General features: G+C 38.0%; 1 protein-coding gene across 3 annotated transcripts in view; it reads right to left on the minus strand.

Moving 5' to 3' along the window:
• Positions 1–285: 285 nt before the first annotated feature.
• Positions 286–17834, minus strand: part of LOC128697670 (tubulin polyglutamylase TTLL5-like) — a 130256-nt gene continuing 112707 nt past the window's right edge. For all 3 annotated transcript variants that reach the window (XM_070099771.1, XM_070099772.1, XM_070099770.1), the window contains one exon: positions 286–10196. In XM_070099771.1, coding sequence (XP_069955872.1) covers positions 9829–10196 — 368 coding nt within the window. In that variant the 3' untranslated portion in view covers positions 286–9828. The remainder of the gene's footprint in view (positions 10197–17834) is intronic.

Consider the following 17834-nt stretch of genomic DNA (forward strand, 5'->3'; position numbering starts at 1 on the left):
TAATGTAAATCCAATTAATCCGTTCCAGACACTCAAAAGTATGAACAAAAATTATTTTTTATAGATTAAATACAGATTTACATACAGAAAAGAATGAGAAATCGAGTATAAAACAATAATATCACACTTACCTTTATTGAAGACTATTGTTAGTGTATGGAAGATAGGAGGAGGGGAGAGAGTTAATGTGATGTTCCTCCACAAATGTTTGCACCTCACTCCACTTTGCACAAATATCCTTAACCCTTTCAGGGTCGAGAGGCCCTCTCCTAAACTTGTTCTCAGGGTCAAAAATTTTTCAGAAAAAAAAAAAAAATTATTTTTCCTTATGAAATGATAATCTTTTCCTGATCATGACACCAAAAGTATGAAATCTGATGGAAAACTTATGGAATTATGCTCTCACGAAGTTACCAGTCTCGACGATGTTCATGCATTGGCGATTTTGCCCACTTTGAGCCCTATTTTCGGCCAATTCCTGTGTACTAGTCAATAAAAATCATAACTATTTCGCTCGAACTCCATTTTTTCTATCGAGTGAGTACAAGAAACCACCCATTTACCCATTTCAACTATCCAATAAAGTGGTCAGAGATTGGCAATTTTGAGAATTTCACACAAATTTTAAAAGATGCCAATTTCCAAATAGGGTCCAGAATAAACAAGACAGACATTCCTGGCACTAAAATAACATTTCCTCTGTTCATTAGTCACGTCCCAAAGCCCCTCTTAGATTTCTTTTGCTTTAAACTTTTTATTCTCACAAAAAATAGAAGATTTACTGTTATGCAGACTACTGCATAACAGTATAAATAATATCAGTGCACTTGTGAAAGAATATTAGACTCACCAGCCGACGTGTATTGGACACGTAGCATGATGTGTTTACTTTTGAACTATGGCAAAAATCGAACATTTCTGCTACTTTGAGCTCAATTTCAAGGTACTTTTCATTGTGAAACCAATCAAAATCATCTCAATTTCTGTAATATGTCTTCCATTCTATAAAATGAGTAAAGGAAAACTAGAATACAACCATAAATACCATACGAAAATACAATGGAAAGTCGCCGTTTTAAACCAAAAACAGTCAGTTTTTTTTTTTTGTTCATTACGCACTGTGTGCTGCAGGATTTTTTTTTATACTGTGCACACTGACCACATAGACCCATTCTTTCATATGTAGGCCTACCAGCTTTCTCTTGCTAGATTTGAAAGCGCTAGAATTTACGTGTAATAATACATTAATAACCCTGGTGTGTAAAACGTACTAGTACATCAAAAACCCTGAAAGGGTTAATCTTTGAAGAAGGCACCTTCTTCCCTCTCTCTTTCTCCTCTGAAGCAATTTCCTCAGCTGGTGTACATAAGAGCATAAGAAAGCAGGAACACATAAGCAGGCCTGTTGGCCCATACTAAGCAGGTCCTTCACAAACCATCCCACTAACAGAATCGTATTTCCCCAACCCAATTTTCAATGCTTGCTAAGCAATAAGCTTTGATAATTCTATTCACTCATGTGCAAGTCCCACTCAAATCAAATCGTGTGTGTGGGGAAGTACCCTGGCTGGTGTGTGGGGAAGTACCCTGGCTGGTGTGTGGGGAAGTACCCTGGCTGGTGTGTGGGGAAGTACCCTGGCCGATGTACATAAGAAAGCAAGAACACTACAGTAGACCTGTTGGCCCATACTAGGCAGGTCCTTCACAAACCATCCCACTAACAGAATCATATTTGTCCAACCCAATTTTCAATGCTTCCCAAGCAATAAGCTTTGACAATTCTATTCACTCGTGCGCAAGTCCCACTCAAATCATATCATGTGTGGGGGGAAGTACCTTGTCTGGTGTGTGCGGTACTACCCTGGCTGGTGTGTGGGGAAGTACCCTGGCTGGTGTGTGTGTGGGAGAAGTACCCTGGCTAGTGTGCTCTTTCTTGAATTCTATCGTGTTTATCGGTTCTTTACTGAAGGTCTGGCACTAGGAGCTTTCTTTTGGCCCATAGTGGCTTATTTAGCAGTTGCAAGCACTAAAAAGAATGGAATAATACAAAATGTATCGTATGAACGTGGGGATCATCCTCACTGGCTGATAAACAATGGCACACTGGCTGTAAATAGTGTGTCAGTGCATGGACACATTCGTGACGAATGACTATTACAGAGTTCAATGATGATCACCGAGCCAACATTTAGACGAAAAACCTTACATATTACGAAATCCGATGTCTACGTAATCCAGGGGTCCACTGTAAATAACATAGAAACATGATATATACTCTAGAATGAATAAAATATGTTGTCATTATGTGACGAGTGGTGGCAGCCACTCCCACTCCTGCTCTGACCATATCTTCTCATTCTTCCCCCCTTGAAAATGGAGTGTTTGTGAGGCTAACTGCACTAGATCACTAGTTTCATAAGGAAAACAGTGAAACAATGTATTTATAAATAAGAAATATTGTATAAAAACATAATAAAACATAACAGATTTTTTTTTTTTTTCAACAAGTCGGCCGTCTCCCACCGAGGCAGGGTGACCCAAAAAAGAAAGAAAATCCCCAAAAAGAAAATACTTTCATCATCATTCAACACTTTCACCTCACTCACACATAATCACTGTTTTTGCAGAGGTGCTCAGAACACAACAGTTTAGAAGCATATACGTATAAAGATACACAACATATCCCTCCAAACTGCTAATATCCCGAAACCCCTCCTTTAGAGTGCAGGCACTGTACTTCCTATTTCCAGGACTCGAGTCTGGCTATATAAAAATAACAGAGAATGTAAAGAAATAAACTGGTTTTATAAAGTAGTACGTAGAAGTGCTACGCCGGTACTGCCTGGCCAAGTCCACAACCCGCACACCTCACTCGTGTTTATCTATGATTTAATTTTTTAATTAAATGGACATCATCCTCTTTCTTCTCAGCACCGTCCTTTGCACTTACTTTCTTAGGACCCATGGTTAGAAAAAAGAAATTTGGCAAAAATAACTGCACAAAACGCAAGCGCAACACAAGAGAAATGCTTCCATGGTGAGGTAAACACGTGCACTGCTGAGCGGATGTTGTGGCGTTCGCTGCGCCAACTACTGGCAGCATTCTGAAGCTCGCTCGTAACTTGGATTTTGGCTCGTAACTCAGAGCGAAAAATAAACCGAGTGATGGCCTGTAACTCATACGTTAGGGCACTCGTAAGTCGAGGTTCCACTGTATTCACAAAAAATTTTTTTACCTTTAACACGTGAAAAACTAACATTAACCAGATATTTAAAGAAGAGTGCTACAGGAACTACTGGAATATAATGAATACCAAATATGACTGATGTTGATGGCTACTGGTCACAAAAGCAATTCAAGTTTGTTCTGATCATTAATAAGACAGTTCAGGCAAGACTTGGACCAGGCAATTCTGATATCAGGTTTATTTACTGTTTATCCAGACTATAAACAAAATGAACAATATCTATCTAGGAGACATGCTGAGTAACAGGCTGGAGTTTTCTAGTATAAGCTGCCTTGTAAAGAAGTACATTAGTGTAAATCTCTTTGTCATTAAATATGTATAGTATATTTCACTAGTGTGACTTGCATGCAGTTTGCTATAATATTTACAGCTAGCCTCAGTACTCCTTGACCAAGATCACTTTGGTCATACCACAAGCTCATCAGTTCATAACGCTGAGTAAACACACATTGTTTATCAAGTACTACCTAAATCCACGAGTTGCTTTTTGTAGCACAACTCGCTATACAAGTGGGGATTGTTTTGTGTGGTTGTCATAAATATAAAAGCTCTTTCTAGTTGCTGGCCAGCTTGGCTACATATTTCACTCATTATACACCCTTCCTATGGCACAAACATCATACTGCAATATTAAGTTTCACCAGTAACTAGGTAAGTTTTGAGGTATTACCTACCTACCTCCAATCCCAGTAGAGTATACCCTATAATATAAATATATAAATATAAATATATAGATATCATAAATCTTCCCCACCACTTTCTTATTTTTCCTAACCCTTCCCCTCCTCCTCAGTAATAAACTATGTATTTCAAATTTTCCTATTTATTAGTGCAGAGACTAGAAGATATACTAATTTAAAAGTGTATTACTATTATATATTATTGCTATTACTATAATAGGTATGAAGAGGTTTGATTCTTGATAAAATAATAATCATAATAGAAAACAATAAGAGGATGGTAGGCAGCAACTGTCCAGGCAGGTGTAATGTTACTATCCTGTCACTTTTTTTCAACATACTGCCCATTTCTCACAAAGGCAGGATAATCCATATTCACTAGCCCTTATTTCCTAGCTGTCTTTCAATGAGTGTATGAACACAATTAAAATACTCTGAGGAACCACATCAATTCCACCCATCCTCCACAGTGTAGTCACTATACTTCCTCCAGAACTCAAGTCCAGCTAACCTGTTTGCCTTAAACCATTCATGAATATTACCTTGGTCATACTTCAACAGTATGTCAAATAGCAAAGGCCACTTATCTTTACTAACTCAGATCTAACATGCTTACATATGATGGATAAATGCTGTAACCCCATCTTTCAAAATTATCTTCACACCCTTCTTCTGACCCTTCCTGGAATGTCCTCTACAACACCTCCCATCCATCCCAAACTTACGTGCCCTCTCATTCAGCCTGTCCTACTCTATTCTTTCTTAATAACCTTAACATCTCGCCAAACACTCATTGATTCATTTCAAATCCCTTTAGCAGATCTCTTGAATGTCCTTACTTCATACTCTTGTATTATATTTACAGCACACTTGTTTCAAACCTAACTCCATTATCTCCAACCTCCTCCTCACCTCATACCCATCCAAATGTTAGACCATTATACTCTGGTACAGTACTCTCTTTGCAACAACGATGAATCTACTTTACAAAGGAATCTCAATCCTTTAGCTATCTTCTTTTCTTCACCTATTCTATGATTCACCTTATCTTTCATAAACTTAAATGCATTGAAACCTCAATTTAATGGATTACTGGGGAAGGGGATGTCCATTTAAGAAGACTGTCATTTGACTCTCACTGTCCACCAGACTTCTGAAATTAAAAAGGCTCAGTGTCCACATTTGAAAAAAAAAAAACTGAAATGGTAGAATCTTTTCCTGAAGGTAATGACACCAAAAAATATAAAGTTAATGGAAAACTTACAGAATTACACAGGGACAAAGTTAGTAGTCTGGCTGCATTTTACGTATTGGCGATTTTGCTGACCGAGTTCTACTTAAAACCAATTCTGTTGCTCAATTTGACCATATTTTTAGCCATTTTGCCTTCCATTCTATTGACTGAGTACATGCAACTGCCCATTCAACTATCAAAACTACCGTATAAATTTGTCCAATTTCACATAAAATTAAAAAAATTCCAGTTTAAAATTGTCCAAAATAAACACTATAGACAGTACAGGCACTAAAATGCCTTTATTCTGTGCAGTAATCACATCCCCAAGCTTCTCTTATATTACGCTTGTCTTCCATTTTAAATTCTTCACCAAACAAAAAATCAAAGATTCTCCCTATATCCTGCATAATATAATATAACCAGGTATGATTTGTCATGGTTTACAGCATTCTAATAATTAAATCAAACCTAGTAAAAATCCATAAAACAGATTGGGGGTAATAGGGAGCCCTACCATTCCTCAGGAAACTCCAAAAATTGAACACTTTCGTTACTCTGAGCCCAATTTCCAGCTACGAACTTCTGATTCTGAAACTGACCAAGATCATCTCTATTTCATAAATATGTTTTTCATTCTATCAACTGATACCAAGAAACAGTCAATAAAACCATAATAACCACCTTAGAAAACACCTCAAAGCTGCTATTTTAAACCAAACACAAGGTCAGAGGACTGCATGTGTGTCTTACTTATCAGCTAAACTTGAGGTTTGGAAGATAACAAGTAAAAAGCACATACACAGAAAATGGAGTCAGGTATAGTGGCTCAACACTTGTTTAGTGATGCCTAAGCTCTTCAAGAAAGGCAGCTAGTGTGTAAGTAATAGCTAATATTTTCCTGTATCCTCCTGCCAAGTTAAAACAAATTCTGGGCATGTGATCTGAGATGAAACCATCCAGCACATCATCAGGTATTATGCATTGTGTATAGTGCAATGTGTAGCTTCCTTTGTGCACTGTTGCTGCAATGTGCATGCATGCACGCACGAGCACATACATGCACGCACACACATGTACACATGCGCACACACCTACTTGCCTATCTTCCATTCACAGCTAACCCACAATGTGGAGTAAATATTAAATACTTTTGTTTGTCCTGGACCATTACCAAACCACAACAGTTGTGAATTAACAATAGTTGAGGATGGACAAAAATACTTGTCAAAAATCTCCAAATGGAAGGTCAGTTGTGCACTTTGCCAGCAATGGTGTCATGACATGCTCTTCACCTATCCTCAACCCTCAATCCACTACATCTCATTTCTGGTAAATAAAATTTACTTTCCATAGTAGCCACCAGGAGACAATATTGTTCATTTACAATTGGAAGCTTTGTTTCAAGCCAGTATGAACAGGTATTTTCAATATATAGTCTAGAAATGAAGTAGAGAAAAAGTGAGAGATCCCTAATTCTAATACACAGTACTAAATATTGCACAAGTATAAAAAATCTGACAATTTTAAAGTATAATATTCAGTCTTATTTTGCATTATAATTAATATGGCAGGTGAGTGAGTTTGATGAGTAAATCAGGAGACAAGTTATTACCACTGCCAGGCACTATAAGCTATTTCTGCACACCTAAGCACATGCAGTCTCACCTTAAAAATCCTCTCACTTACTGGAAATGACTGACAATCTCTGAAGATCATTAAGATGGAGACAAATTTACTGTGTGTAGTTTGGTAAACAAAACATCTCTCCAATACAGTACTGTACAAAAATATAGCAGAGATTTATATAATAAATTTCTAATACTTTAATATAAATAAATACTTTAATTACTTGGATTCAAAGACTATATAAACTGTTTAAAATTTGAAGACAGAAGAGTAAATTTGAACTTGTCACAAAAATTATGGAAAGAATCATTAGTTCATTATTTACAAAATGTAAATGAATCAAACTCTCAACAAGAAAACAGCCATTTTGAATGTCTTGCTCTATTTAAAATTAAACATCTGACATTATTATATACTTTGATTACTTTTAATTCTTGAACATAACTATGAATATTAAATTACCATAAATAAGTGAATATAAATCTTTAACTATTCACAGGAACTAATATAACATTACAAAGAATATCTTTGAGATGCTGAAGCTCCCAGAGCTATGTTGCAAAATGGGTGATCAAAATGAGAATAAATACACAGATAAATTTCACACACAGTGCCAAGAACCTTAGTTCAACTCCCAAATATCCAAGTTTTCTGGAGGAAATTGGACCACTATCTCCTATGATTGCCAGGACAGCCAGGCAGTGATAGCTATGTATGCCTGCAGGCCACTCACTAGCAACAACAGCCTTGTTGACTAGGTAGTCAACAAGTAGCCTAGCCTCTGGCCAGCTTGGGAGGGTAGAACCCTCGAAACCTGTTACAGATATGCTTTTTTCCCCCTCTTTCCTTCACACTAACATTCTAACATACACTGTGGTGATTTATAGTCCAGCATATATAAAGCTGCTGCTTCGTTTAATATGAACCTTCCCTACAGACATACAGTGGGATGTGCAGTCTGAAATACAATAATTGCCACTGTATAATTACCATTATTTCCATCACACAAGACATACCTTTACATCACACACATCCTAATTTTAGAAGCACTTGTGGAAAAACTTTTAGTGCATGCTATCATACATGCGCTCTACTGCTATTACCATTATATTACTCTTGTAATGAGGATACCATTCATAATAAAAGTGAGGGAGTGAAGATGGAAAAAAACAAAAAAATGTTGAAGTTGTCAGAAACGCTGCCTCTAAACACGCATTACTGCAATCAAGCCAAAGATCAAAAAGTAATGTAGTTCAGATATTTTAGAAGTGTGGCAGGTGGTGGAATGTTGTTGAGGGGGGTGATGTGTAGTGGCCAGTTATGGAGGAGGGTGATTATAGTATCCTCAACTTCCATTCTTCTGGTGCTGCATGACATTTATGGGCTTAGAGCTTCCCCATAAACAAAATATTACTTTTAAATATAATTTTCATATTTTCTTCCTCAATAATATTTTTGACGTAGGACACGTAAGATAGCTTTTAACGGTTTAAAAAAAAAAAGGCTTATATGATAGAGTATATGGTATATAGCCAGACAACAACAAATCAACTAAGTGGGGAGATGTTTAGTATAAGCCAACATTCTCAGGTAAAAAAAAAATTATGTAAATGTCAAGTCTGATAAATTCAGTGGCAATTGTATGAGAAATAAATGTTAATGCTGGCAGAGTGGTTTAGTAAATAAAAGTTGCACCAGCTACCAGGATACAATTTTACTTGTATAAATTGAAAAATGACTGCGCTGGTGTTGATAGTGGAAAAGTGAAGCATTCACAGATGTGAACATGTGCAGGAGGTTCAAAGGGAAGAATTTTTCATTTTCCACTTTTACTTATTACAAGTCTGAAATTATTTTTGATGATTATCCATATCTGCTTAGCAATATTTGAATTAGTAACATGTACATATATAAAAATTGCCATAGAACACTACTCTAAAAATATCACCGAACGTGAATATAAATAAGTAGCGTGCATCTTGCACTTGCCATACAGAGGAATAAGCCTCCACCACTCCACGTGCCAAGTTACCCATACAGGTTTAGCACATAATTATAATGAATACAAATACCATTAATCCCATCTCTTCTTGCCATCTGTATTCTAAGCTCCAATGTTTACTACAGCAAAGAGAAAAAAATGAGGCACCCTCTTTGTGTTCTCAGTCTAAATCATACCTTTTAGATAACATATAAAACAACTGCTTGACAATGAACAGGTAAAGAAGCACTAAGTTATGTTTTGCAAGTGCAATGACCAATATTACTAGGCATCTAAGAAGTGTAAGTGGGAAAAGGGCAGTGATTTATGCTTGAATAGTTGAAAATGGAACGCCTACATCAACTTCTGAATACTGCTCACTGGTAGCAGTTTCCATGCTTTTATTAATAGATAAAAGCAATTTAACACCAAAGAAAACAAAAATATTGCATGATTTGAACAAAAGTATTTTGGCAGGATTGAACTATCAGTGACTACATTCTTAACATTAACTGTGTTAAGGCATTCAAATGGATCAACAAAAGTATAAAGACTAATCATTTACTTCCACGACCTCTCATCTGCCACTTCATATACAATTATAAGAATCGAAACATTCTTACACAATTTAAGTTTGAACTGCATAGAAATTTCATTCAGACAGTCACAGTTAAGCAAGATCCCATTGGTTGACCAACATCCTAAGTATGTATATGCAGCAAGCATTTATGGCATTACAGGTTGTCTGAATGGAACAACCCACTTGTTTTAAGTTAAGCTTTAATATACATAACTTAACACTAGGTGCAGTAACTGCACAATGAATCCTTAACCCCTTGTACCTTTATTGCCAATGCTTAGAGGATGTGTCAAAATTTAGCTGCACAATACATACATTAAAGCTTTCAGTTCACATAAAAATTCCTTATTACAGTTGGACTGGAGAAAAATCACTAAGTGAAACTCTTCCATTCAGTGTAGTCATTAATATAGTATATGAATCAATACATATAGTTACTTGCTAAAACTAAAGCAAAGCTATATACCTTTTGCATTTCATGAGATAAAAGATGCATTAGTTCCTTTCAAACTGGCCTTAAGGATATTACCAAAAAGACAGCAAGATGAGGCAGTGGTGGTGGCAGGCTGCTGTAATGAAGATGAGGGTGTCTGAGATGTGCTGGCATCAGTCGAGGATGTGGTTGGAACCTCACTTGTACTCTGCTGCTGTTGCTGTTGTTGTTGTTGTTGTTGTTGTTGTTGTTGTTGTTGTTGTTGCTGTTGCTGCTGCTGTTGCTGCTGCTGCGGTTGCTGCTGCTGCGGTTGCTGCTGCTGCTGTTCTTGGGAACAAGCAAATTGACGGGACTCCGTCTGACGAGACTGGGGCTCAATTGTCACGGGTTCTGTTGGCCGAGTATGACTCCCTGTTCAATAAAATTAAACAGTTTATAACTAGCCTACAAAGATAAAAGCTGAATGATACATTCTGTACTGAAATGCTGCCCAGTTTTCAACTCCAATTTGTGGATTAGCTTTGAAATGCTCCAGCCATGGAATTATGAATTTTATTCTTCTAGTTATTTACAGCACTGAAAATTTCACTTCCATAATACTAATGCTCAATATGCAATGAAAACACACATTAAACAGCATAATTTTTTGAGATGTGAGAATATTTTATATGGGAATGAATTACACACTTTTAGAATGTGGACAGTGTCAAAAATGAAGAAATAATGAGTAAATATGAGGAAAAGAAAGATACTGATCATTCAACATTGCTACCTTCATTTCTGTAATTTTTCCACGTGTCTTTAACAATATGGATCTATAAGATAAAAATCCATCACTTAATTTACAGTAAACTCTCTTATACTAATATGAAATCACATAATTCTTGGCTTCATATAAAGAAATATAAACAACGGGAGCTCTCAGGTTATATTTCAACTCTATATACCATTGGTTAGGACTTATTTAGATTATGTTGTATAGTTCCAGTGCCTGTATTATAGAATAAACAAATGAGCTGGAAAACATATAGAGTAGGAAGACAAAGTTGATTCCATGAATGAGAAATCTTTCCTATGAGGATAAACTGAGGGCACTAAATATGCACTCTAGAAAGGTGCAGAATTAGGGGAAATATGATTGAGGTGTATATATGGAAAAAGGCATAAATAATGAGAATGTAAATAACATGCTAAAAATATCTAACAGGACTCACAGCAATAGGTTCAAGCTAGAAAAAATTTAGATTTAGAAAGGATATAGAAAAACATTGGTTTGGTAATAGTGTATCGTTGAAATGAAAACCTTAAGTAGCTTTAAAAATAGGCTAGACAAGTACACGAGTGCATGTGTGTGGGTGTGACTTCAACCTGCCTAGCATGGACCAGTAGGCCTGTTCCAGTGCTTCTTCTTTCTTATGTTAATGGAATTTTATTGTAACATAATTGAAATAAAGCAAGTAGTTTCATAGTGCTCTAAAAACTCCTGATATTATATTCTGTAAAGCGTGAAATAGTATACCATATTATGCACAAAATCTGAGTTCTACATGTTGCAGAAATATTTTCCACCAAATCAAGTAGGTAGAATGAAAGGGGGTAAGGCAGCCGGGATTGATGGGATAAAGATAGAAATGTTAAAAGCAGGTGGGGATATAGTTTTGGAGTGGTTGGTGCAATTATTTAATAAATGTATGGAAGAGGGTAAGGTACCTAGGGATTGGCAGAGAGCATGCATAGTTCCTTTGTATAAAGGCAAAGGGGACAAAAGAGAGTGCAAAAATTATAGGGGGATAAGTCTGTTGAGTATACCTGGTAAAGTGTATGGTAGAGTTATTATTAAAAGAATTAAGAGTAAGACGGAGAATAGGATAGCAGATGAACAAGGAGGCTTTAGGAAAGGTAGGGAGTGTGTGGACCAGGTGTTTACAGTGAAACATATAAGTGAACAGTATTTAGATAAGGTTAAAGAGGTCTTTGTGGCATTTATGGATTTGGGAAAGACGTATGACAGGGCGGATAGGGGGGCAATGTGGCAGATGTTGCAGGTGTATGGTGTAGGAGGTAGGTTACTGAAAGCAGTGAAGAGTTTTTACGAGGATAGTGAGGCTCAAGTTAGAGTATGTAGGAAAGAGGGAAATTATTTCCCAGTAAAAGTAGGCCTTAGACAAGGATGTGTGATGTCACCGTGGTTGTTTAATATATTTATAGATGGGGTTGTAAGAGAAGTAAATGCGAGGGTCTTGGCAAGAGGCGTGGAGTTAAAAGATAAAGAATCACACAAAGTGGGAGTTGTCACAGTTGCTCTTTGCTGATGACACTGTGCTCTTGGGAGATTCTGAAGAGAAGTTGAAGAGATTGGTGGATGAATTTGGTAGGGTATGCAAAAGGAGAAAATTAAAAGTGAATACAGGAAAGAGTAAGGTTATGAGGATAACAAAAAGATTAGGTGATGAAAGATTGGATATCAGATTGGAGTGAGAGAGTATGGAGGAGGTGAATGTATTCAGATATTTGGGAGTGGACATGTCAGCGGATGGGTCTATGAAAGATGAGGTGAATCATAGAATTGATGAGGGGAAAAGGGTGAGTGGTACACTTAGGAGTCTGTGGAGACAAAGAACTTTGTCCTTGGAGGCAAAGAGGGGAATGTATAAGAGTATAGTTTTACCAACGCTCTTATATGGGTGTGAAGCACGGGTGATGAATGTTGCAGCGAGGAGAAGGCTGGAGGCAGTGGAGATGTCATGTCTGAGGGCAATGTGTGGTGTGAACATAATGCAGAGAATTCGTAGTTTGGAAGTTAGGAGGAGGTGTGGGATTACCAAAACTGTTGTCCAGAGGGCTGAGGAAGGGTCGTTGAGGTGGTTCAGACATGTAGAGTGAATGGAGCGAAACAGAATGACTTCAAGAGTGCATCAGTCTGTAGTGGAAGGAAGGCGGGGTAGGGGTCGGCCTAGGAAAGGTTGGAGGGAGGGGGTAAAGGAGGTTTTGTGTGCGAGGGGCTTGGACTTCCAGCAGGCATGCGTGAGCGGGTTTGATAGGAGTGAATGGAGACAAATGGTTTTTAATACTTGATGTGCTGTTGGAGTGTGAGCAAAGTAACATTTATGAAGGGGTTCAGGGAAACCGGCAGGCCGGACTTGGAGTCCTGGAGATGGGAAGTACAGTGCCTGCACTCTGAAGGAGGGGTGTTAATGTTGCAGTTTAAAAACTGTAGTGTAAAGCACCCTTCTGGCAAGACAGTGATGGAGTGAATGATGGTGAAAGTTTTTCTTTTTCGGGCCACCCTGCCTTGGTGGGAATCGGCCGGTGTGATAATAAAAAAAAATAAATCAAGCTGAGCTAAAGGGTTGTGTGTTTGGTCTCCTTAGTAAATAATTTCTTTAATTTTTCCTTAGTAAGGAGTCAGGTCCAGCTAAGTGACTCTGGCAAGGAGTACTGGATATGAAGGCTTTGAAGACATGCATGAAGATGGGGCTGTAAAAGAAGTAAATGCTAGGGTGTTGGGGAGAGGGGTGGGATTAAATTATGGGGAATCAAATACAAATGGGGGTTGACACAGTTAGTTTTTTGCTGATGATACTGAGCTTTTGGGGGATCCTAAAGAAAAGTTGCAAAGGTTTGTGGACGAGTTTGGGAGGGTGTGTAAAGGAAGAAAGTTGCAACTGAACATAGGAGTAAGGTTATGAGGGTATCAAACAAGTTAGGCAAAGAAAAGTTGGATATCACACTGGAGGGAAGGGGTATGGAAGACATGAAGGTGTTCAGATATTTGGGAGTAGACTTGTCAGCAGATGGGTTTATGAAGGACAAGGTTAACCATAGAATTGGAGGAAAAAAAGTTAGCAGTGCACTGAGGTGTCTGTGGAGAAAAAAAAACGTTATCCATGGGGGCAAAGAAGGGAATGTACGAGAATATAGCGGTACCATTTATTTATTTATTTATTTATTTATTAACAATTTGAGCATACATACAGAGGTACAAAAAAATACAGATAAGAGCAGCATGCCAAAGCCACTTATACTATGCATAGCATTTCGGGCTGGCTTAAAATTAACTAAGCAATGATGAAATCAGTGATAATACATTATTGTAAACAGATAACTATAAAGCACAAATGAGTATTACAAAGACAGGTCATATGGTTGCATGCATTGTTGTACATTCAGTCGTATGGAGTAATCTGTTAGGTAGTGTATTTAAAAAATAATAAAGTTAGATTGGGTTTTAGGTTTAACATTTATGTGATATAATTGTGAGAAACATTTAAGATATACAATTTATAAGGTTCAGTTATTCAGTATTTATTTGGTTTTGGGTGAGTAAGTGATCTTTGAGAAGAGACTTGAATTTATAAACAGGTAGTGTTTCTTTTATATGTACAGGTAATGAATTCCAGATTTTAGGGCCTTTTATGTGCATTGAGTTTTTGCATAGTGTGAGATGGACACGAGGAACATCAAAGAGTGATCTGTGCCTTGTGTTATGGTCGTGTGTTCTGTTGAGGTTGGCAAGGAGATGTTTGAGGGGAGGGTTAATATCAGAGTTAAGTGTTCTATGTATGTAATAGGTGCAGTAATAAGTATGGATGTTTTGTATGGTGAGTAGGTTTAGTGTATTGAATATTGGTGGAGTGTGCTGCCTGTAGTGAGAATTTGTTATCATTCTAACTGCAGCCTTTTGTTGTGTAATTAGTGGTCTGAGATGGTTAATTGTTGTTGAGCCCCATGCACAAATTCCATAGGTGAGATAGGGGTAAATAAGAGAGTGATATAGGGCCAGGAGGGCTGACTGTGGAACATAGTACCGTATCTTCGATAGTATGCCTACAGTCTTGGAAATTTTCTTAGAAATTTGTTGTATATGTGTATGAAATTTGAGTCTATTATCAAGGTGGATTCCTAAGAATTTTCCCTCTGTTAGCTTTGTGATAGGTGATCCGTTTATCATTATGTTAAGAGGGACATCTGTAGCTCTGTTACCAAACTGAATGAAGTAGGTTTTGTCAATGTTTAGTGCAAGTTTGTTAGTCCTCATCCAGGTAGATATTTTCTGTAATTCGGTATTTACAGTATTGGCTAGCGTGACTGGGCTCGGGTGAGAGAAGACGTATGTAGTGTCATCTGCAAATAGTGTGGGTTTGAGTAATTGCGAAGCATTTGGAAGGTCATTTATGTATAGGAGAAAGAGAAGAGGGCCAAGGACACTTCCCTGTGGGACACCAACTGTAATTGGTTGCGCAGAAGAGTTTGCCCCATTTGCGTACACATATTGGCTTCTGTTGCTGAGGTATGACTTGAGGTAGTTGAGGGAGTGCCCTCTTATACCATAGTGTGACAATTTTACGTGGAGCAAGTCATGGTCAACTGTATCAAAAGCTTTACGTAAGTCAATGAAGATCCCCAGTGGGACTTCTTATATGGGTGTGACACATGGGTTGTAAATGCTGCAGCAAGGAGGAAGCTGGAGGCAGTGGAGATGTCATGTCTAAGGGCAATGTGTGGTATAAATATTATACAGAGAATTCATAGTGTGGAAATTAGGAGATGTGGAATTACTAAAAGTATTATTCAGAGGGCTGAAGAGGGGTTGTTGAGGTGGTTTGGTCATTTAGAGGCTGGAACAAAATAGGATGACTTGGAGGGAGTATAAATCTGTAGTGGAGGGAAGGAGGGGTAGGGGTCATCCTAGGAAAGGATGGAGGGGGTAAAAGATATTTTGTGTGCAAGGGGCTTGGACTTGCAGCAGGCACGCGTTAAGCATGTTAGAGACGAGTGAATGGAGATGAATTGTTTTCGGGACCTGACAAGCTGTTGGAGTGTGAGCAGGGTAATGTTTAGTGAAGGGATTCAGTGAAACCAGTTAGCTGGATTCGAGTTCTGGAGGTGGAAAGTACAATGCCTGCACTTTAAAGGAGGGGTTTGGGATATTGGCAGTTTGGAGTGACAACTAAACTGTCATATCTGAGCACCTCTGAAATGACAGTGATTGTGTAAATGATGGCAAAAGTGTTGAATGATGGTGGTGAAAGTGTTTCTTTCTTTTTTAGGTCACCCTGCCTCGGTGGGAGACAGCTGATGTGTTAAAAAAAATTACAACAAAGTATCAACTCCAGAAGAATTGCCTGAGGAGCTCAATTTCCAGGAGGGACAGATAAAAGAGAATTAGAAAGAACCTGGAGATAAACAGTTAACACTGCAATGGTTACATAAGGAATTCCATGTAATTATTATACTTCCAGACTTTCACTAAAAACTTTCCTGACACATCTAGAAGCCTTACTCTGAAGTAAGGCCTGGAGCAGCTGATGTTCCCTTATCATCAATGCTTATAGAGTACTGCAGGGTAAAACTGACCAGAGATGCATTACATAAACTGAATGGTTATAACTATGACCATAATTTTTAAAGAGGTAGACCAGTAAGCCAGCAGAAGGCCTCAGTTAGATGACCAAAAAGCTCCAATGACTGGTCATCATCTGACTAAGACTCAAGTCAGGAGACACTTGTCCTGTTGCCTGACAAACCATACCTATTCTAATTTGAGCACTCTAGTACAGTGTGGAGTAGAGAAAATGCATGTTTTTCACAAATGAATAGCTTTGCATATTTTAAATATTAACAAATCTTAATTACATCAAATAAAAGGCATTTTAATGCATTTTTGAAATTTACATACAGACGAACCCCATTTCCATCTAGATGGCTATGTTAACAAACAGAACTGTCGGTACGGGTGGCAGGGAACCCACAAGGACTACACCAAAGACCTCTCCACAGCTCAAAAGTGACAGTGTGGTGCAGTGTCTCCACGATAGGAATCATTGGTCCTTACTTTTTTGAAGAGGGGGAAGACCACAGTTATAGTAACATCAGCGCACTACGTTGACATGTTAACCCTTAAACTGTCCAAACATAGATCTATGTTTGTACTGCTAGCACTCCAAACGTAGATCTATGTTTTATTTTTCTTGCCTCCAAATTTGTTATGATTGGCCTGAGATCCCTGATCAGTATAGAATGGGTCTTAACACTCGGTGTGCGCAGTATTAAAAAAATGTGGGACCACTTAGTACCTTATGGGAGCACCAGTTCAAATGAGTGCCAGCTAGAGCAAATAGTGTGGCAAACACCAGGGATTCACTGATGCCATGTTGTATTAACACTCCCGGTCTTGTCTAACTAATTTATTAACTTTCTTCAGTAAAGCTTTTGAGGCTGTTGACCACGATAAAGAATTTGATATTATTTACTTAGATTTTAGTAAGGCATTTGATAGAGTTCCGCACCAAAGACTGTTGAAGAAAGTAGCAGCTCATGGCATTGGGGGAAGGGTGCTCTCGTGGATCGAATCATGGCTTACGGACAGGAAGCAGAGAGTGTCCATAAATGGGGTTAAATCCAAATGGGGATCAGTAACAAGTGGCGTTCCACAGGGATCAGTCTTGGGCCCATTGTTGTTTATAATATATATCAATGATCTTCCTAGGTAGTAGGTTGGTAGACAGCAACCGCCCAGGGAGGTACTACCGTCCTGCCAAGTGAGTGTAAAACGAAAGCCTGTAATTGTTTTACATGATGGTAGGATTGCTAGTGTTCTTTTTTCTGTCTCATGAACATGCAAAATTTCAGGTACGTCTTGCTACTTCTACTTACACTCAGGTCACACTACACATACATGTACAAGTGTATATATACATACCCCTCTGGGTTTTCTTCTATTTTCTTTCTAGTTTCTTGTTCTTGATTATTTCTTATCTCCATGGGGAAGTGGAACAGAATTCTTCCTCCGTAGGCCATGCGTGTTGTAAGAGGCGACTAAAATGCCGGGAGCAAGGGGCTAGTAACCCCTTCTCCTGTATATATTACTAAATTTGAAAGGAGAAACTTTCGTTTTTTCTTTTGGGCCACCCCGCCTCGGTGGGATATGGCCGGTGTGTTGAAAGAAGAAAGAAAGATCAATGATCTTGATGAAGGAATTACTAGTGATATGAGCAAATTCGCCGATGACACGAAGATAGGTAGGATAATTGATTCAAATGTAGATGT

The sequence above is a fragment of the Cherax quadricarinatus genome, chromosome 68, assembly GCF_038502225.1.
Source record: "Cherax quadricarinatus isolate ZL_2023a chromosome 68, ASM3850222v1, whole genome shotgun sequence".
Taxonomy (NCBI): Eukaryota; Metazoa; Arthropoda; class Malacostraca; order Decapoda; family Parastacidae; genus Cherax; species Cherax quadricarinatus.